Source organism: Cebus imitator, unplaced genomic scaffold, assembly GCF_001604975.1.
Source record: "Cebus imitator isolate Cc_AM_T3 unplaced genomic scaffold, Cebus_imitator-1.0 Scaffold54, whole genome shotgun sequence".
Lineage (NCBI taxonomy): Eukaryota > Metazoa > Chordata > Mammalia > Primates > Cebidae > Cebus > Cebus imitator.
The window spans coordinates 4,602,989-4,625,403 of NW_016107369.1; the positions used below are offsets into that span (position 1 = coordinate 4,602,989).

The window sequence follows — 22,415 nt, forward strand, 5'->3', positions numbered from 1 at the left end:
TTTTTTGTATTTTAAGTAGAGATGGGATTTCACCATGTTGTCCAGGCTGGTCTCGAACTCCTGAACTCAGGTGATCCACCTGCCTCGGCCTCCCAAAGTGCTGGGATTACAGGCGTAAGTCACTGCACCCAGCCATGCCTTTTCATACCCATAGCTTAGCTCCCACTTAGAAGTGATGACATGAGGTATTTGGTTTTCCATTCCTGAGCTACTTCACTTACAATAATGGCCTCCAGCTCCATCCAAGTTGCTGCAAAAAGACATTATTTCATTCTTTTCTATGACTGAGTAATATTCCATGGTGTATATATACCACGTTTTCTTTTTCTTTTTTTTTTGGAGGTAGAGTCTCACTCTGTCCGGCTGGAGTGCAATGACGTGATCTTGGCTCACTCCCAGGTTCAAGTGATTCTCCTGCCTCAGCCTCCTGAGTAGCTGGGATTATAGGCACCTGCCACCATGCCCGGCTAATTTTTTGTATTTTTAGTGGAGACAGGATTTCACCACATTTTCTTTATCCACTCATTGGTTGATGGGCACTTAAGTTGGTTCCATATCTTTGCAATCGTGAATTGTGCTGCGATAAACATATGCATGTGGGTATCTTTTTGATAGAATGACTTCTTTGCCTTTACTCAGTATGGGATTGCTGGATTGAATGGTTCTTGGAGAAATCTCCATACTGTTTTGCATAGGGTGGAAATTTACATTCCCATCAGCACTGTATAAGTGTTCCCTTTCACCATGGCCATGCCAACATCGATTGTTTTGTGACTTTTTAGTAATGGCCATTATGGCTGTGATAGGGTGGTATCTCATAGTGGTTTTAATTTGCATTTCCCTGATGATGAGTGATGTTGAACATTTTTTCATGTACTTGTTGGCCATATGTATGAAGGATCTTACTGTGAATGTGAAGGATGGTGTGTTCTCAGGGCTCAGGAGGGGAAAAATGGAAGCTAGACTGTTTTCCAAAGGCTGTCCTCCGGGCAAGGACCACACACTCAGAGGTGGAAGCAGCATGACCTTCCTGTCACCCACGCCAGGCTGTGGGTCTCTGTGGCAGAGAGGTATGGGCCCATGTGGCAAACCACTCAGGCCTTCCCTTTCTATTCCCTCCCTAAAAATAAAACCAAGGCCGAGACCTGCTCTGGGCATGTCTGCTTCCTCCATGTTCCCTAGCACTGGCATGGCTGCTGGGCTGGCCCCAGCTGACCATGTTTCCAGTCGTGGTGGTGACAGGGGCCTGGCAGGTGGTCAGGTGGAGGCTAAGTCTGCTTGGGCAGATGGAGGGGTGGTCAGGCCAAAATCCTGCCGTGGTGGCAGTTTGTGTTTGGGGAAGTGCTCTGGGTTATAATTCTCTGACATGGTCTGCTTACCCAGAGGCCTGGGGCCTGCCAGGAAGAGGTGCCTGGCCACAGAGAAATAGGCTCTGGCCTTGGAGCCCAACTTGTGGTTGGAATGCTATTAAAATCTGTTACTGGCCAGGTGCGGTGGCTCATGACTGTAATTCCAGCACTTTGGGAGGCCGAGGCAGGCAGATCATGAGGTCAGGAGTTCAAGACCAGCCTGAGCAACATAGTGAAACTCCGTCTCTGCTAAAAAATACAAAAATTAGCCAGACATGGTGGTGTGTGCCTGTAATCCCAGCTACTCAGGAGGCTGAGGCAGGAGAATCGCTTGAACCCAGGAGGCAGAGGTTATAGTGAGTTGAGATCATGCCAATGCCCTCCAGCCTGGGAGACAGGGCGAGACTCCATCTCAAAAAAAAAAAAAGAAAAGAAATCTGTAAACTGGTTACTTCCCTCTCTGAGGATAGACTGGTCTTTGAGGGCCCTTGGTGCACAATGTCCAATTCACTCATCCTTTGTGTCTCTGGTCAGCATCACCTCCTTCAAGAAGCCTTCCCTGACTTTCCCTACTCTGTGCCCCAGCCTGGGTTAGAGGGTCCAGTTGACATAGCACTTGTCCTGTAACCTGTGTGTTCTGCTTTCTGTGTCAAACAGTGTGCTAGAGACTCTATCACAAACTCCGCACCCAGTGCGCGCTCTATGAAAGTTCACTGGATAAACCCATGAGCTGATGTACATCCTCCGTCATTACTTTAAAATTCTGTGTGGGCTTTGGAAGGGCGTGGGGTCCTGGGGTCTCCACTGTCAAGGCCAATTGGGATGTTCATTTTCTCAGGACAGAGTTCTCAAGGGTGCATTTGGTGGCTGATTTGAAGCCAACAGATCCCTTTGTTTCCGTATCAGCTCTGGGCCACAGCTCAGAGATGGTAGAGAGGAAGAGGAAGAATCATCCCCACCCAGCTGGGAGTCAGTAGGGTGGAAAGTCTGGGCTTCTCAATCGCACAGAACTGGATTTGAATCCTGGCTCCACCATTAACTAGCTGGGTGACCTCAGGCAAGTCTCTTACCCTCTCTGAGCTTCAGCAGCATTATCTATAAAATGGGAATCATAGTCACATCTGCTGCATAGGATTGTTGAGAGGCCTCAGTGACAGCGTGTATGCAGGACACTGTGCCAGGCCTGTTGTCAACACTCATCAGATAGCAGCTGCTGTAATAAAAATAATAATCGTGTCATTGTGAGGTGTATGTTAGGAGCTAAACATACAAAGAGGTTAAGAGACAGTCACTACACTTCAAGGAGCTGGCTAAATGAGTTAGGAAATTGAGACACGTGCATAAAGAACTAACGGCAGCGTGCAGGCATGCCCCGTGGAGGGCGAACATGGCAGGTGTTTTCCTGTTGGTCAAAGGAGGGAGCAGCTGCTGAGAGATGGGTGTCCAGGATGGGGAAGTGGGTCTTGAAGGATCAGTAGGAGTCAGGTAAATGGAGAGGAAGTGGGAAAGAAGAGAGAATGGGCCCGGCGCGGTGGCTCATACCTGTAATCCCAGCACTTTGGGAGGCCGAGGTGGGTGGATCACAAGGTCAGGAGTTCGAGACCATCCTGGCCAACATAGTGAAACCCCATTTTTACTAAAAATACACAAAAAAGCTGGGCATGGTGGCAGGCACCTGGAGTCCCAGCTACTTGGGAGGCTGAAGCAGGAGAATCACTTGAACCTGGTAGGCGGAAGTTGCAGTGAGCTGAGGTGGTGCCACTGCACTCCAGCCTGGGTGACAGAGGAAGGCTCTGTCTCAAAAGAAAAAAATAAAAGAAAGAAAGAAAAGAAGAAGAGAGGACATAGCACATGCAAAGACAGAGAGAAGACAGAGCAGAGGCTACCTGGGGCTACAGCCAGCAGGCCAGCTCGGCTGGAACAGGCTGACTTAGAGGAATGTTAGAGGGGATCAGACCAGGATAGTCTTCAGTGCTAGTCTATGGACTTGAATCTTGAAGATACCAGGGAGCCATTGAAGGTCTCTGTGATATGGGCCATGTGGAATTTTCGAGGTGTTTATCCAGGCCAGCCCCTGGTTTGGATTCTGGTACTATTCTCCGAAAGGAGAGTTCAGCTCACAAAACCCAGGCACCTGATCTGGGTAGCGGTGCCTGGAAGTTTCACAGGTGCACTTAAGATCCCTGGGGTGACAGGGTCTGTGTGTCTGCCTCCGCTTCCTCACTGACCTTGTCTACGCCTGATCTGCCTCCAGACCCCGGCCTCCCTGGGTCCCGGTGGCTCCTCAAGCGTGCCATGTTCCTTCCAGGCTCTAGCACCTGGTCTGCACCTCGCCCTCTGCCTGGGAGACTGCCCAGATCTTTGGGGGTCCACTTCCTTTGCATACTCCCATCTCTCTCTTCAGAGAGGTGCCCTGGCCACCCCATCTGAGTCTCCTGGTTGGGCCTGGACCTCTGCATCACCTGGGTTAATTGTCTTCACAGCCCTTGAAACTGCCTGATGCCACATCATGCTATTGTTTCCTTGCTTCCTGTTGGTATCCTTCACTCGACTGCTAGCCCCAGGCAGACAAGGACTTTGTCCCAGTGCCTGGCACTGACTAGGGCTCAACAGCTATTTATTGAACGAATGAGTGACAGATGAATGAGGTGTTGGGTTTTGAGGGTCCAGTGTGAGCCAGACCATGCTGCCCAGCTCACACGTGTTCCCTGATGGAGGTCCTGGAGGGGGAGGGGCGGGACACTGCATCCCAGTGTGTGCCTCTGTGTGGGATGTTCCCTTGGTCATGTATCACTGGATGTGGCTGTGGACTTTGCAAGGGGATGAAGGACAATGAAGAGAGGAGTCAGCCTGGGGAGCTGGTGGCTAATGCTGCATAGGGCTGACCGGGAAGAGGGCCCGTTTTCAGCTCCACCTTGCCCCCAGCTGGACCCACAGCCCAGGAGGCAGAATCCAGAGAGAACCTGAGCCCTGAACAGAAGCCCCACAGAGGAGGGGACTTACCTGGCCGGCAGAGGCTGTGATGCTGGTAGCTGTGTTCTGGCCACTGGACTTTCTCCAGCCATAGTCGGGAGTTCTGCCTTGTTAAGGAGGGCGGGAGATGGAGAGCAATGGAAGGAGAGGTGAGACTGTCAAGTTGAAGATGCCTTTGAAGGACCCTTAGAGTTCTCCAACCTCCTTAGTTCACTGCTCCCATGGTTTAGGAGCAAATAGAGGCTCAGTGAAGTCAAGACCACACAGTTCATGAGTGACAGGAAAACCCCAGCAACTCAAACTGCTTGAATTTCATGCCAATGTTGGGCCCTTTTCTGTAAAAGAGACTCATTCATTCATTCATTCACTCCATATTTACTGAGAATCTACTCTGTGACTGTCCCTATTCTAAGTTCTGGGGCTGCCCTCATGGGACTTCCAGTCTGGTGGGAGTGAACGTTTCAGTGTAAACACAGTGTCAGGCGTGTACTTCCTCTTCAGGGTGTGCTGTGGGCTCTGGTGGCATGAGCCACTCTGCAGCTGGCCACACAGTCTTTGGTTGTCCAAAGATTAGAGGTGAACTCGTCCTGGGGGACTGTGGATGAAAGTGGGAGAGACATGGGTCAGGGAGCCCTCTGAGGCCAGGAGAGTGGCTTCCTGCTTGAGCAATGGGATCAGCAGCACTCAGCAGGCCCTTCTAACAGGCAGGTATGGGCAGCTGTGGTCTCAGCACCCCGTGGCCACTGCTGTCACCTTTCTCCCTGTGTCCTCAGCCGTGTGCCAGCCACCGTGCCAGAACCGGGGCTCCTGCAGCCGCCCTCAGCTCTGCGTCTGCCGCTCCGGCTTCCGTGGAGTCCGCTGTGAGGAGGTCATTCCTGATGAGGAATTTGACCCCCAGAACTCCAGGCTGGCACCTCGACGCTGGGCCGAGCGTTCACCCAACCAGCGCAGGAGCAGTGTGGCCGGAGAGGACACCGTGGCCAGAGCACAGCCGCCTGCACCACAGTCACCGCCGGCCGGGTAAGTCCCCTTCTCTGTGGGGCTTGGAGTCCGGGGCTCAGAATCTTTCTGGAGGGGCTTATTCCTTTAGACGGCTTGGTAAAGTCTGGTGGAGAAGCCTCAGAGTCACCTTCCCTCCTCCCCACCCTCCTTGGCTCTCCCTCACATGTCCAGAGATATGAGCAGGAGAGTAGGTGTTGAGGCTGGCATGGGTGTTGCCAGGCTAGGGTGGAAAGAGGAGGGAAGTGAAGTCTTTGCCCTCGAGTGCCTGAAAGAAAGCTGAGGAAGGCGTGTACCTGGGACCACAGCCTCTTGGCTCACAGCCTAGCTTTGCCATTTCCCAGGTGGGCCACCCCAGGTGAGTCACTTACCTCTCTGCCTCGGATTCTGCATCAGTAAGGTGGGAACAATGATAATACCTGTGTTACGAATTGTCGCAAAGATTAAATTAATCATCCGGGCGCGATGGCTCACGCCTATAATCCCAGCACTTTGGGAGGCCAACACGGGTGGATCATGAGGCCAGGAGTTCGACACCAGCCTGGCCAAGACGGTCAAACCCCATCTCTACTAAAAATACAAAAATTAGTCAGACCTGGTGGTGGGCACCCATAATCCCAGCTACTTGGGAGGCTGAGGCAGGAGAATCTCTTGAACCCAGGAGGTGGTGGTTGCAGTGAGCCAAGATCACACCACTGCACTCTAGCCTGGGCAACAGAGTAAGACTCTGCCTCAAAAATAAATAAATAAAGATTAAATTAGTAAATATAAGGAAAGTGCTTAGAGCAGTGCCTGGCACATATGGAAGCTATTTATGCATGTTATCCCCTACTCCATCCCTGGCCGCCTCCTCCTCCACCTGTGGTCCCTGTGATATAGAAAGGACTCTGCCAGAGAAGCCCCTTCAGTTTCCTCAGCACCCAGCTTCGGCCTCTCTCCTTACAAGGGAGGAGAAGGATCGTGTTGGGGACGGGAGTAGAAAGAAAAGTGAACAAGGGGAGTGTTCTGGGCAGGATTCCCTGGCCTGCTTGCCAGCCAATCTGGCTAGACTTTTTCTAGCTCAGGACAGGAAATCTGAACTTTACAAACCAGTCCATTTCTAGGGGACTGTGTTTTCCTTTTCATTTTTCAGGTTAGTTTTTCCATTCGCTTCCTACTTAAGAAGTTCTTTCTGAAATGTTGCAACCTTGCCTTGCTGAAATAAAGGGGAAGAGGATTTGCCCTCTCAGAGGCCAGGAGAAGCAGGAAGAGGAGGCTGACCTTGAGGTTAGGTCTCAGCAGGAAAGGTCAGGAGAGGCTGGCTGAGTAGGAGGAGAGCAAAGAAAGGAGGTTGAGGGTATTCAGGAACTCTGGGAACGGGTGAGGTCAGGCAGACAAGGGTCTTGGTGAGCTGGGCTCCAGACCCCAGGCACCCAAGCAGATGTTTTCCAAGGGCAGCTAGGAGCAGGGAGAAAGAAAGGGTGGACTCAGGTCAAGGGCCTAGGGAGCTCCAGGTCAAGAGCAAAAGAGCCAAACCCTGCAGCCAAGGCCCAGGGATGCTGGGGCAGAAACAAAGAGCAGAGCTAAGGAGCCCCAGTGAGGGCCTGGGATTGGCTGTGAGCAGGTGGGCAGTGCCAGTGGTGCCTTGTTCTGATCCGTCCAGGCCGAGGGTCCAGGTGGGACTCCCGTTCACGAATGTGTCCCTGGTACCTAACACCATGCCTGACACACTTCTGTGCTCAATCATTGTAAGTTAAATGGATAAATAACTGAGGATAAATAAATGATGGGGAGAGGGGAGGCTGCGAGGCAAGGAGGATGCCATGTGAGCCTTCCATCCCCTAGTGAAGGTTTCCTGTATGTGACAGGCAGTGGAGGGCCGAGGTCCTGGGTGAGGTCTCTGGCCCACAGCAGGTCTGTCCTCTTTGACTTTCACAGGCTCCCTGGCTAGGGGCTAATGTGATGTTCTTAATGAGCTGCAGCCTCTAGGCCAGCCAGTCTCTCTGTGCCCTGGGGCCTCAATGCTATGAAATCTGGGAGCGCCCTGTTGTTGGCCCAGCTGCTGGCTCAGCTGTGTTTTGTTTTAGGAGACCAAATCCTGCTTGCCTGGTGGTGTCAGACATTTCCTGTGACCTTGGCCAGGTTTCCCAAGCAGTCCCTGGCCTCTCTCCTGACAGCAACTTGGACAGGCCCTGTGTGTCCAGATAGAGGCGGTGACATGACGCAGGGGGCATTCTAGGAGTTGGGGAGGGAAATGCCTGGGGAGGGGACCACTACATGGATTGGTGATGGCCAGATGCCCCCTGGAGGAGAGCAGGCAGAAACTGAGAGACTTGTGTTCAGGCGGAAGACCAGAGGGAGAGGCCAGGAGCGTTTCGGGCGGCAGGCAGGGTGCCCTACAAAGGACCAGACTGATGTTGTCCAGCTGTCATCTGGGCTGGCTGTAGGGGCCTGGAGAATCCCTCTGAGCCCCATGTCATGAGTTCTTCCCCAAGGCTGGGCAGAGGGCCTGCCTCACCTGGAGAGCAAAAGCAGGCAGCCTGGAAGGGACTAAAAGATGGAGAGAGGGCTGGTTGCAAGAACCCGAAACCTGCAGGCTTTGGAAAGCAGTGGTTTAGACCAGTGCGTCCCAAACGGAAACTAGTAGGTGAGTCACCTGGGGACTTGTCAACATGCAGGTTCTGATTCAGCAGGTCTGGGATGAGCAGCTCTAACGTGATCCCCTGGGATGCTGATACTACTGGACCATGGACCATATTTTGAGTAGTCAGGGTTAGAGCCTGGGCTTCGGTGTGCTCTAATTCTGGATTTACCACTCACCAGCTATGTGACAATAGGTACTCGTCCTAACCTCTCTAAGCCAATAGTGTCCACCTGATAGGATGACAGGAAAGATTAAATGAGATCATGTGAGTAGAACACTTAGCGTGGCGCCTGATGTGAGTTAGCGTTCAACACACATTTGGTGTCAATAGGCAGGATCTCTCTGCCTTGAGGACTTGGGTGGATGGAAGGAGGTTGCAAAGAGCAGACAGAGGAAACTGGAGTATGTGTGTGTGTGTGTGTGTGTGTGTGTGTGTGTGTGTGTGTATACGTGTGTGTGCACATGTACATATGTGTAGACCTGTTCTGAGAATAAATCAGAGCCCAGACCCAGCCTCAGGGGTCAGCAGATCCAGCAGTGGCTTTGGCTGGCTTGGGGTAGGGTTATTCCACCAGGACCATTGTCACCAGCCCTAGGGGAGAGGAGGTTAAGGGGAGATGTCAAGAATGGGAAGACCTCCGCTGGGTTTGCTCCTTGTCCAGACCTGAGGACCTAGAGGCTGAGCCCTGGGGACATCTATACAGGCTTGAGGAGGATCACTTGAACCCAGGAGACGGAGGTTGCAGTGAGCTGAGATCACACCATCGCACTCTAGCTGGGGTGACAAGAGTGAAACTCCATCTCAAAACGAAAAAAAAAAAAGAAACTAAGCAAGCCTGGTCACGACATGGGCAACAAGGGGCCTGAAGGGCAGTGCTGAGCCCTGAGTGGGGTGTCTGGGGGGTGTCTGGGGAGCTGTGGCCCCACGGTGGTGGCTCCCAGCAGGCTGCTCCTGCCTGGTTGCTCCCTCTCCTCTGGATTGCCTCCTCTCTGCACACCCCACCTCTTTATCCACTGTGCACTGTGTTCATTTTGTATGGCTGCCATGATACACGATCACAAAATTAGCAGGTTAAAAGAACACACATTTATTTCTGTACGGTTCTGTAGGTCACACATCTGAAACCGGTCTCAGCAGGCGGAGATCAAGGTGTGAGTAGGCTCCTGGGACTCTAGGGGCTCCGTTGCCTCGCTCATTCAGGTTATCTACAGAATTCAGTCCCTTGCAGTTGTAGGACTGAGGCCCCGTTCCCTTGCTGGCTATCACTCGAGGGCTGTTCCTAGCATCAGGAGCTGCCCTCATTCCTTGGCTTGTGGCCTCCTTCCTTCATCTTCAAATCCAGCAGCAGCAGCTGGACTCCGTGTTTGCATCTTCCCTCTGCCTGTCTCTTTGGCTGTCTCTGTCACTGACTCGCTCCCTTGCCTCCTTCTTCTACTTTTAGGGGCCCATGTCATGACCCTGGGCCCACCCAGATAATCCAGGACCATCTCTCTATTTTAAGGTCAACTGATGAGCAACCTTAATTCCATCAGTCAACTGATTAGCAATTTTAATTCCATCCATAACCTGAATTTTCTTTTGCTATTTGATATAAGATATTCAAAGGTGTAACCCCAGGGATGGAGATCATGGGGGCCAACCACACCCACTCACTGCAGCACATTCCAGTTGGGACCCTTGTCTAAAGTGGAAGAGCTCCCTCTTATCGAGGGCTTGCCACAAGGGTGGCCCTACGTGATCGGGCCTCAAAACCTTTCTGACATCCCCGCTATCCACCCTCACCTCTCAGCCCGTGTTCATCCTCCTTCTGCCCTGCCAGCTGACTGTATCTTCCTCAAACACTCTGGAGACAATCCTACCTCAGGGCCTTGGCACTTGCTATCTCCCTCCCTGGAGCCCTGAAATTTTTTTGTTTGTTTTTGAGCCAGCGTCTCACTCTGTCACCCAGGCTGGAGTGTAGTGTCACAGCTCACTGCAGCCTCGACCTTCTGGGCTCAAGCGATCCTCCTATCTCAGCCTCCCAAGTAGCTAATACTACAGGTGTGCACCACCACACCTGGCTTTTTTTTTTTTTTTTTGACATGGAATCTTGCTCTGTCGCCCAGGCTGGAGTGCAGTGGCACGATCTCGGCTCACTGCAACCTTGGTCTCCCAGGTTCAAGCAATTCTGCCTTAGCCTCCCAAGTAGCTGGGACTACAGACGTGTGCCACACCTGGCTAATTTTTTTTTTTTTTGTATTTTTAGTAAAGATGGGGTTTCACCATATTGGCTTTTAGAGATGTGATTTCACCATGTTGCCCAGGCTGGTCTCCAACTCCTGGGTTCAAGCAATCTTCCTGCCTTGGCCTAAGTGCTGGGATGACAGGCGTGAGCTCAGGGCAAGCTGAGCCACTGTACCTGGCCCCTGCATTAGTTTTCTAAGGCTTCCATAACAAACTGAGTGGCTTAAAACAGTAAAAATGTATGCTCTTACAGCTCAGGAGCTGGAAGTCCAAAAATCGAGGTGGCAGGATTGGTTTCCTCTGAGATCTGAGGGAGAAGGTTCTGTGCCTCTCGGCCAGCATAGCTGGTGGCAATCCTTGCCTTCCTTGGCTTGTAGCTGCATGACATTGACCTCTGCCTCACTCATCACAGGGCCTTCTTCCTTGCGTGTGTCTGTGTGTCTCTGTGTTGTCAACTTCTTATAAGGGTGCCAGTCATTGGATTTAGGGTGCTCCCTAATCCAGCTTGACCTCATCTAAACCTAACTAATGACATATGCAAAGGCTATTTCCAAATAAGGTCACATTCATAGGTCCGGGGTTAAGACTTCGTGTCTTTTCGTGGGGACACAATTCAACCCACATGAAAACACTTCCCCCAACACTCCCATGGCTGCTTCTCCCCTTTCCTTCTTGGTGGGGCCCTCTCTGCCCATTACATCTAAAGCCCTCCACACCCTCCTACCTCACACCTGGCTGTTTTTCTCTGCAGCACTAACATCTCAGGTATTTTACCTGTGTATTTAAATTAATGTTTTTCTTACCCCAAGAAACTGTCAGGTGAGGGAGGACAGGGGGTTTTCTCTCTTTTATTGGTTGATATCTCTCCAGCACCTTGAGCATGACTCAGCCCATTGTAGAGCTGAGTAGGGCTGGGTCAATTAGCTGTCTGCACACATTTTGTTTTATGTCTCACAGCTCCTTGCAACAGGTGGCCCTGTTTGCAACAGGTGTTGCCATTCCATTGGTGAGAAGAGGCTCAGAGAGGGGAGGTAGCCCGTCCCTACGCTTTCCCGGCCTGGTGTCTCCAGCACCTGTTCTCTGCCTGCACTAATCTCTCTGAGCTTTTGTTTGTGGGGAGAGAGGGAAGGGCCGGGGCACCAGGCAGCTCTTGCTGGAGGTCCAACCTCGGGTGGTAAGCGCCGGGACCGCTGGGCACATGTGGCAGCATGTGCCTGTGTGTGGCTGGTCACCTGGCAGAGGCTCCCTACCCCAGAGAGAACCCCACCTTGCCTCAGCCTCCCAGCTCCACAGGGGCCCTGTTGGCGCTTTTTGGCATGAGCTTTAACCTACTGCAACTGAGAATGAGCCCTTGGGTTTCCTGTGGGAGCGCTGCCCCTCCACCCAAGACCTTTGACTAACTTTCCTGTTGGGAGCACAGGGACTCCACTCCCAAGTGGGTGGTCTCTCTAAGTCTGAGGGAACAGAGGGAACTTGCAATAGATTGTTGCCCCAGAGCCACTGTGGGGAGACTAGGCATCCCTTCCCAGGGACAAAGGTGCCAGGAAGGCAGCATCCCCTGACTGAGAGAATGGCAAGGGGTTTTCCCAGTGATAGGCACAATCGGAAACTAGGTGCCAGGGCTGGGTGAGGTGGCTCATGCCTGTAATCCCAGCACTTTGGGAAGCTGAGGTGGGCAGATCGCCTGAAGTCAGGAATTTGAGATCAGCCTGGCCAACATGGCGAAACCCTGTCTCTACTAAAAACACAAAAAATTAGCTGGGCGGGTGTCTTTGCAGGCATGGTAGTAGGCATCTGTAATCCCAGCTACTTGTGAGGCTGAGGCAGGAGAATTGCTTGAACCTAGGAGGTGGAGGTTGCAGTGAGCTAAGGTCACACCACTGCACTCCAGCCTGGGCAACAAGACCAAAATGCCATCTCAAAAAAAACTAGGTGCCAGGAAGAGAGTGGCTGGGAACAGACACCCAGCATGGGGAACTCAGTGTGGCAGCTTGTAAATTGTGTCCCCTTCCTCCAGTGCCAGCAGCAAAGGAGTGGGGGGCAGGGAGGACACAGGACGAGGCTCCCTGCATGGCTGCTGTGGATGGGTTTCCTGATGATATCGTGAACCTAGAGGCGAATGTTCAGGCTTGGCTGGTGGGAAGGAGCCGTGTGGCACTGTTACGAGTGAGTGCAGACTGGTCCCTGTCTGGGGCAGTGCTGGGCGCCCTGAGCATTAGACTCTGCTGGTTGGAGAAGGGGATATGAGGAGGGTGCCCTGTGGCCTAGTGCGTGTGTCAGCGGAGCCCGGGGCAGGGGGTTAAATTTGGTTTTAGGTAGAATTTAAATCCTGATGCCCTCGCAAACTTTGCAAGCCCCTTTACCTCTCTGAAACTCAATTTCTTTGACTTTGATGTGGGAAAACAAATGCCCATCTCTTAGGATGGTTGGGAGAATTTACTGAAATAATGTAGCCTGATTTGTGGGGTGTCTGCCACACAGTCCAATAAACATGAAATCCCTTGGCCTACCTGCCTACTCCATGTGCTTATGACAAATCAGTGTAGAACACCTCATATGCCAGGATGAGTTTTTCTGCATCCCACTGTCTGGGCTTACAGCTGGGGAAACTGAGGCAGGATGCAGGTTGGCCACTAGGTTGTAGGTCAGCCTGAAGGCCTGCCCTGACCTTCTGAGCCTGGCCCCTGCTCCAGCCCCTCCCACCGCTGCCGCCCTCCTCTCTGGGCTTCTGTGTGTTGCTGCGTGCCTTCTGCTTGTTCCTTTGGGCTACGCAGCCCCCTGTTTGTCCCTCTTCCTCCTCATTCAAGTCCCTTGGACCCAAGACTGTTCTCTGATTCAGCTGGGACATGCTGGGAGACCAACATGTGCTCAGAGACTTTGGGAAAATCCTCTCCCCTTCCTGGACCTGTTCCCACATTTGTAAATCAGAGGGCTAGTGTGGATCTCCTCTAAGCTCAAGAGCTAATGGTCAGCTGGGCACAGTGGCTCATGCCTGTAATCCCAGCACTTTGGGAGGCTGAGGCAGGTGGATCACTGGAAGTCAGGAGTTCAAGACCAGCTTGGACAACATGGTGAAACCTCGTCTCTACTAGAGATGTGAAAATTAGCTGGGTGTGGTGATGCGCACCTGTAATCCCAGCTACTCAGGAGGCTGAGGCGGGAGAATGGCTTGAACCTGGAGGCGGAGGTTACAGTAAGCCGAGATCACGCCACTGCGCTCCAGCTTGGGTGACAGAGCCAGACTCAGTTTCCAGAAAAAAAAAAAAGAGAGAGAGAGAGAGAAAGAGTGAATGGTCTAGGACTCTGGCTGCCAGCCTGGCCACTTCCCATCCCTGATGGTGAAATGTGCTTATTCTCCCCTTGGTCTGTTTCCAAGGTTGTGACAAGAACATGCGAGCCTCTCACCAGCACATACCATCGTCGCTGTCCCTGACGCCTTGGCGAGCCTGCTGGGGACTAAGCAGCCTGCATCTTCTGTGCTATGTCACCCGCTTCCTCATGGCCACTGAGTGCTCTTTCTCTGCGGGGTTAACTCAACCCTACAAATTTTTGGTGGCCTCCGAGGATTGAGCCCCCCTCTCTCTTTCTTTTATTTTTTTAGCCTTTTTTGTTTCTTTTTCTTGACCTGTTTTTATAACTCTGATTCCCAAAATTGCCCCTTGGGTTTTTCTGGAATTTCCCCAACACTTAGGACCTTGAAAACTATTTTGAATGGACTCAGAATTTGTAAACCCAATATTGGTCTCTTAGCTACTAACTGGCCTTGTGACCTTGGCCAAGCCATTTAACATCACCAAGAATTCGTGTCCCTATCTGTAAAACAAGAGGGTTAATTCTTCCCTCATTGGGATGTTGTGAGAATTAACTCAGATGTGTGTGAAAGATTGCTTTGTGAGTTTTAACATGCCTTACAAGTGCTCGTTATTACCTTTTAGCTGTCCTGACCCTGGGCTGAGGTATTTGCTCATGCCTGGTATATGTACAGAAGCCACTTTTAGGAAGAAGCTCCTCAGTGAGGCCCTTGAGGAAGTCTTTTAAAGTAAATCTTTTAATTTTTTTTTTTTTTTTTTGAGATGAAGTCTCACTCTGTCACCAGGCTGGAGTGCAGTGGCACATTCTTGGCTCACTGCAACTCTGCCTCCCAGGTTCAAGCGATTCCCCTGCCTCAGCCTCCCGAGTAGGTGAGACTACAGGCGTGTGCCACCACGCCCAGCTAATTTTTTTTATTTTAGTACAGATGGGGCTTTACCATGTTGGCCAGGATGGTCTCGATCTCCTGACCTCGTGATCTGCCTGCCTTGGCCTTCCAAAGTGCTGGGATTACAGGCGTAAGCCAGCACGCCCGGCCAGAAATCTTTTAATTTTAAGCTTAGGGAAGGACATCCCCTGTCGTGTCCAGCTTAATACGACAGGGATGTCCTTCCTTCATACCACACTCTCTGTGACAGGTACCCCAAGAGTTGTGCAGTACCCAGCCTGTGCAGCTGTATGTGGTGATTCTAGACCTGGCTTCTTTCCAGGATGAAGAGAGAGGTCTCCAATTTCCCTAACAAAGTGTGTTGATTCAAGGCAGTCCTCTCCAGCTGGGTTTGGCTGTGGAGGTCCCTTCTAGGAGGGATGGACCTCAGGGGCTTTGTAGTGTTAACGTGCACCTCTCCACCCCACACAAAATACCTGAGACCCTTGGAGGTCAGGCCCTGAGCAGGTCATGGCTGGCCTTAGGGGCACAGTTGTGGGATGATAAAAAGACTCCGGCTCCGGGCAGATGTAGCCCGGGGCACATGGTCTAGCTATGCTTTGGTCCGGAGCCTGGAGACCCCAGGAGAGGTGGTGAGAAAGGTGGGGGCCAGTATGCCTTCCTTCTTCTGCGTGGTAAAGCCAGCAACCTCTTCCTTTTGTCATGCTTGGTGCAGGGCAGATACCCCTGGGTTGGTGAGGATGCCGAGCTCAGGCCCCTGAGTGCTCAGGGGAGGAGGCCCCTCCTCCTCCCCATGTGGGGCACTGGACAGATTCAAGGGAAATGGTGTCTGCTTTCTACACACTTCCTCCTACCTTCCTCCTTCTCCCATTGGAGCCTGAAGGCAGACATCTGGCCCAAGATCTCAAAATCTCTGATGACAACCTAGTGACTCCCTTTTTAAGGTTTCTCCAAGAGCTGAGGATTATATGGGCCACATCCTAGGTTTGGTTTCAGGAGAGGACTCCTCCCAGCCCAGTCCCAGGTCCAGCCTTTAATACATCTCTGAGATACGAGCTATTCGCCTTCTGTCCTCCCACAGCCTGAAGCTGGGTGATGGGGAAAGCTACCTCTTCCCGTTCACCATCATCATCATCATCATCATCATCATCATCAGGATCTGTAGGATTTATTGCATCCTGTTATGTTTCAGGCACTGTGCTAGGTTCCTACCCTTTTCTTTTCCTCCTTGCTGTCCCCACTTCACAGTCACCAGCTCAGTGACATGCAGGACATGGATGTTGCCCACATGTCTTTTGGTCAATTGTGCTGTGTCTAAGTAGTGGAGTATAAATGGCATAGCACGGGGACCCGCGCTCAGAAGCAGAGGGGTACGGAGGTTCCCCAGAGCTCATCACGGCCTTGGTGGTATGCTTAGAATTATGGTGACCACGGTGAAAGTTTGGGTTAAGATTGGCTAGCACTAAGGTTGTGGTTAGGGTGACATTCTCTTTAACATGACAGTAGTGGTTAGGGTAAGATTAAAGGGCTAACTAGTAGTGCAGCATTAGAGTGAGGTTTCAATCTTAGGGTTGTTGTCAGGGTTGGGTTAGGGTTCTGCTGAAGTAACATTTAGGACTGTGGGTTTTTTTTTATTGTATGTGGTTGCTGTTCTAACCTGCCGTTGATGGAGCCTTATTGAGTAAGCCGGCAGTTTACGGGCACCACCTAATTTAATACTGGGGGCAGCCTGGCACAGTGGCTAAGAGCATGGGCCACAAGTCAGATAGGCCCCGGTTCCATCTGACTCGGTTGCTCCCTAGCCATGCTGTCAAATGTGTTCTTTCACCTCCCCAAGTCTTGGTGTGAAAGACTGTTGATACCAATACTGGCTCCGCAGGGCTGTGGTCAAAATAACACAAGGGAATGTGGATCAAGTGCTGGGTCACATAGGTAAGGGTTCAGCACTCGATAGCAAATACTTTTTCTTGTCTGGGTCAGTTAGAGTTCCAGCAGGAAAGAGATGGCACATTCGATGTATTTATTTACAAAGGCACCGACAGGGGCAGGAGAAAACAATGACGGATGATGGAGTATCCCAGGGTAGCTACCTAGGCAAGTCCTTACCCTCCAGGTCTAAAGGGGCAAGGGACCAGAAGTCGTAAGAACCCAGGGTAGCTCAGGCTATAGGAGAGGGCCTTGGACAGGGCTGTGGCCGCTGGTGGAGGAATGTAGCTGCTGCCCACTTCAGCGCCTGTCGAAAGGGAGCTGGGAGGATCCGCACCTCCACTCACCTTCTCCTGCCCTCTGACCTCCTGCTGGAGTTCCCCATTAACTGCACTGGACCGGAAGACCAAGACCGAGGGCAAAGGAACCTCCCAGGTCCCAGAGAGGGGATAGAGGGGGATCCACGGGTGACTGGAAGATCCTCAGCACATTTGCCAGTCCTTGCTGTGACCCTGTGAGGAGGGTATTCCCATGACCTCCCCCTTTGCAATGAGGACACTGAGGGTAAGGGCAATTCCAGCCCAGTTCTGCTTGACTTCAGAACTTGCATTTGTAGTCATTGTGCTAACCAGCTTCCAGGACATGTGAGCCTAGGCCAGTGTGGGAACACCCAGCTTGGCTTGGAAACTGCAGAGGACTGAGTCAGGCAAGGTATCCAGTGTCTTTTCAGAAAACTACAGAAGTCGATGAGGGCCTGGAGCAGCATTCAGCCTCATTAAAATGCTAATGTATGCAGTTTCCAGCACTGGACTTAAAAAAATAGTAACAATAAGCATTTCAAGCTTGTAGCTGTGCTCATAGCATCTAACTGACCGAAATCCTGCAGGATTTTTGTTTGAAAGGAAGAGGTTGGCCGGGCGCGGCCTGTAATCCCAGCACTTTGGGAGGCCGAGGCGGGTGGATCACGAGGTCAAGAGATCAAGACCATCCTGGTCAACATGGTGAAACCCCGTCTCTACTAAAAATACAAAAAAATTAGCTGGGCATGGTGGTGCGTGCCTGTAGTCCCAGCTGCTCAGGAGGCTGAGGCAGGAGAATTGCCTGAACCCAGGAGGCGGAGGTTGCGGTGAGCCGAGATCACGCCATTGCACTCCAGCCTGGGTAACAAGAGTGAAACTCCGTCTCAAAAAAAAAAAAAAAAAAAAAAAAAAAAAAGAAAGGAAGAGGTTGGGAGCAATGAAGCAAGAAAAGAAAGGAAAGACTGGTAAAGCTCTTTTTCAGATGGCCCAGGGAAGGTTCGTCCCGTCCGGCTGCTTTTTACAGAACTGGCTGCTGGCTCAGTGAGGGTCACCCTCTGAGGGTGTGTGTGTGTGTGTGTGTGTGTGTGTGTGTGAAGTGGGGCGTGGGTGGAAGCTGCGGAGAGAACATGCCTCAAAAGTCATAATGAAGATTTTTTTCATGCTCCATGAATTCTCCTTTTGAGCTCAAGGTTTTCAAATACGTATCAGGTTTCACCCCTTGTCCAGGATGTAAAGGAAGTTTCTGATTTATGGGTCCAGTAGTTTTTCCAGTTCTTCCATCTTTAAATCTGCCATCAGTGGATTAATTTGCCACTGTTGGAAAAGGCACTGTGAGCTTCCCAGGTGAAAATAACTTTAGCAAACTGTAGTGGTATTATGATAACAGTTAAAAAAAAAAAAAGGGAAGGACTCTGAAACATACACTTGTTTCCACTTTTGGAATTAACTGAATCAGTGTCTCAGCATTCCTCCTCCTCCTCCCTCGTCATGATGCACACATGCACACACACACACTTGCATACTCACACACACATATACACACACCCCACCTCTGCAGTAGGGCTAAATTGGAAGATTTAAACCTGGCAGGATAATTTCTCAGAAAAGGATCAGAAAGGGAAAATGGATTAAATGCAAAGTCATCTGATGACTGTGTTGTACGAGGCTGCTTGGGACCCAGAGGGGTGTGTCTGTCTGTCTGTGTCTGTCTGTTTGCAGATGACACGGGGAAGATTGCTAAATGATTCCCAATAATGAAATGTGAAAACACATAGTTCCTCTGCTAGCCACATAGCTGTGGTTTTGTGTCCGTGATTCATGATGGAAGTGAGTAGCTGCGACAGGCATTCTGTGGTTTTTTTTTTTTCTTTTCTCCTTATTTCTCCTAAAAAAATATTTGTGAAAGGTCTAAAAAGAAGTAGAGTACTTTTTGAAGAGAGAGAAAAAAAAAAATCCCTGCTCCTTACAAAACAAAGATTACAGATGAAAACTTCTGGAGCTGCCACATTTCTGCTTTCAGATGTCGCCTACGCTGCATTTTCCTCCCGGAGCCTCAGCCCTGCCCACGACTCGACATGTCCACCCTCGAGTGCCCGCAGCAGGGGCCGCTTGAGGGAATCTGCATCTGCAGGGGGCTGGCGGTATCCTCTCAAGACCCCAGCCAGGCCACGCCCTTCCAGGATCTCTTCCTTGTGGAGAAAAAATTATTCCACATTTCTTTCTTTTTTGATGTTCTTGGTGCAAGGTCAGAGGCTCCACAAAACGCAGTAGCGCAGTGAGGACAGAATTGTGAAATAATTTATGTCTTCGATGAACCTGGGTTTGAATCTCAGCTCCATCACTTAGCTATGCAGCCTAGAATGAGTAATTTAACCTTCTGAGCCTCAGTATTCTCATCTGTAGGCTGGGGACGATCATCACTTCCTTATGGAATTGTCGGAAGGATTGACTAATCCATCTAAGTGCATCTGGCACCTTTCTGGTCCTCTGTAAATGAAACCCACTCTTTTTTTGGTGGGACAGGGGACGGAGTTTTGCTCTGTTGTCCAGGCTAAAGTGCAGTGGCATGATCACGGCTCACTGTAACCTCTGCCTCTCAGGTTCAAGCGATTCTCCTGCCTCAGCCTCCTGAGTAACTGGGATTACAGGCACGTGCCACCATGCCCAGCTAATTTTTGTATTTTTAGTAGAGACAGGGTTTTGCTATGTTGGCTAAGCTGGTATCAAACTCCTGACCTCAAGCGATCCGCCTGCCTCAGCCTCCCAAAGTGCTGGGATTACAGGCATGAGCCACTGCCCCCAGCCGTCATCCACTCTTACTTGTCCCCTGCTTCAGGGGTTATCTGAGCCTTTTGGAAATGCAGCAGCAGTCATCAGAAACTTTGAGAGTTTGCCCAGAGCACTTGAAAGTGTTTCCAGACCTGGCGAGGTTTCCAGTCACAGCCAAGGGTGAGCAGCAGGGTGGGGAAGGGAATCCCAACCCACAGAGGCAGACAGACTTCAGCCTGGAGACCCTGCCCCAGCACTTTGCTGCTAGGGATGACCTTGGGCAGGTTAACAGCCTCCCTGTGCTTCAGTTTTCTCTTCCATAAAATGGGGGCACTAGTTCCTGTATCATAGGGTTGCTGTACTAATCAAATAAATTAAAAAATAAAATGCTTCAGCAGAGGTCTGGCACATCATAGGTTGACAGGTTTGGGCTGCTGGATTGCTGAATGAAAACTTCCCAGGTGGGGGCCCTAGTTCCCATAGAAATTTCCTTTTGTTTATGGCCCCAGGGTAGATTTCCAGCTCCTTTGAGAACAGAAAGGGCAGACTGGGACTTTGGCCAGCTCCTGAAAGTGTATCTTTGACCCACATTTCTCTATGCCTTAGTCTACAATGGGCTCAGGAGTGGGGTAAGCACATCTCAAGTCAGGCCTGTGTCTGCTGTTCAATAAGCCAGACCTGCTAAGCCTGTGCATGTGCATGTGCGGGGGTGCATCATGGAGGTTTGAAGGGTCCTCAAGGCCATGAGCTGGGAGCCCAAGGGTTCAGGAGGTGAGCATCACATGGCCAAGTTAGCGGTGGCAAGATGTCTGTATACCAGGTTTGCTGCGGCTTTGGGAAATGGTCCTAGCTCAATCTCCTCAGCCTAGATGTCTCTCCTCCCCTTCCTCCAACCCCTTCTCCAGTCTCCCATAGCCCTTGCCAGGTCCCTTGGCCTTGCCTTGCATTTTCATTCCCTTTTCATGGCTACAGCTCTCCAGCCACTTCTGGTCTTCATATGCTTCTTTGTAGTTCATGCAGCATCACCATGGCGGCTTGTGGAGGGAGTTTGACCCCAGCGATGGGAGGGGTGGGATGGGCTTCAGAGCCTGGCAGTCCTGAGCTTTAGGTTGGTGGATTTTGCCATTCATGAGACACGTGAGCTTGAGCCAGCTACCTTCCTCCTCCATGCCACAAGTTTCTCATAGGCCATACTGGGGTAGAGACACCTATGTCTCAGGTTCTTGTTGGGGGGGCCTTTATAAGGTCATGCGTGTTTGCTGCCTTGTGCTTAGACCCTGTTTCATAAGTATAGCAATTATTTTATCAAGGTGGGTTGTGTGGGGAGGACTGTGGCCCCCAGCAGGTACCCAGAGGAGGAGGCGCCACTGGAAAAATCTCATTTCAGTCTCATCTCTGCCCCTCAGCACAGCTGGCTTCTGTCGTTGGACCTGGGAGGTGTAACCCCACTTTGGCATGAGCAGATGCCCTGTTCTCATAGCCAGGGAGACCTAGGCCTTGATCTGGGCTCCAGCAACACATCTGTACACAACTTTAGTCCTTCAGTTCAACATTCCCAGCGTCTGCCCACTCAAGGAACCTGTGCTAAGAGGGGGTCTCCTGCAATTAACCCCCATCACACATTCCCAGTGGTAAGCCAGGAATAAATAACCTTTTCCTGTGTGAATCTCATACTCCCCATTATTAATCATTCTTCCATTCATTCTATGTATATCCTGGATGGATTTTTCAGGCCAGTTGGAAGAAATGATGCGCAAAAGAGGAATGTTCTCTGAGTTGGGTAACTGACAAGGATTTTGTTCAGACTCGGCCCTCTTTCCTTTCCTTCTTTCTTCCTTCCTTTCCTCCTTCCCTCCCTCCCTCTCTCCTTCCTTCCTTCCCTCCTTCCTTTCTTTCTTCCTTCCCTCCTTCCTTTCTTCCTTCCTTTCCTCCTTCCCCCCCTCCCTCTCTCCTTCCTTCCCTCCTTCCCTCCTTCCTTCCTTCCTTTGTTCCTTCCTTCCTTCCTTCCTTCCTTCCTTCCTTCCTTCCTTCCTTCCTTCCTTCCCTCCTTCCCTCCTTCCCCCCTTCCCCTCTTCCCCTCTTCCCCCTTCCCTCCTTCCCATCTCTATCTTCATTCCAGGCACAAGGAATACTAGATGACTTGTACTCATGCCTTGCCTCTAAGAGCTCCCATCCAGCGATTTGACATGCTCAAGCAGCTAAAGCACACCCGGCCCTTGGGAAGGCTTTTGCAAGTGCTCTAGGAGGCAGGGAGGGGAGTATCCCCGGGCAGTGTGGGTAATAGGGGTAGCAGAGGGACTCCGGGGGGGGGGGGTTTCCATGAGCATTTTTTTTGTTGTTAGTATTGAGTGTCAAGACCATTTTTTAACCTTGTTACTTTCCAGTGAAAACACTTTTTTCAAGGCTTCCTTTTCATGCATGAGGTTCATAGGATGAGGCCCAGACTCTTGGCCTTCTATACTCGGCCCCAAAGTATAGTTCTTAAGCAGCGATATGGTGCAGAGGTTTGTGGCATAGGCTCTGGAACTAGAATATCTGCAGAATGCCTGTGTTTGAGTCCTAGTCATTGACGATGTGACCTTAGTAAGTTACCTAGCTTCTTTATGTCTCATCTGAAACAAGAGGATGGTAATAATACCTACTTCCTAATTTTAATGATGGTTAACTGGATTAATATATGTAAAGGGCTTAGCACAGTACCTGGCCTGTGATTAGCACTATGTAACTGTTGGCTATTACTATTCTCATCCTTGACTCCTCCTAATTCTCTTTAACCAGACAGGCCTGGTTAGCCTTGAACACCATGCCAGCACATTCCTGAATGTGTCCCTTTATGCTTGTGGCTTTCTCTGCACTCCCCACCCTTTCCTCCGGCTCAGGCTCGTGTCTCGAGCCCTCTGGAAAGCCTTCCCTGGCGATTTAGCCCCAGGGCTTTGCCAGAACATGCTGGCTGGACAGCTTACCTGGCCATGAGACTCCTGGCTCCTGTCCCTCCCCTTCTTCTCCACGCTTGGATTGTTATGAAATGCTCAAGTGCAGGGTTGGCCTGGGGCTG

At 51.1% G+C, this 22,415-nt stretch overlaps 1 protein-coding gene across 4 annotated transcripts in view; it reads left to right on the top strand.

Moving 5' to 3' along the window:
- The window catches only part of LTBP2 (latent transforming growth factor beta binding protein 2), a 112,690-nt gene that overhangs the window by 23,457 nt on the left and 66,818 nt on the right, over window positions 1–22,415 (top strand). For all 4 annotated transcript variants that reach the window (XM_017528653.2, XM_017528654.2, XM_017528657.2 and 1 more), the window contains exon 3: window positions 5,096–5,342. In XM_017528653.2, coding sequence (XP_017384142.1) covers window positions 5,096–5,342 — 247 coding nt within the window. The remainder of the gene's footprint in view (window positions 1–5,095; window positions 5,343–22,415) is intronic.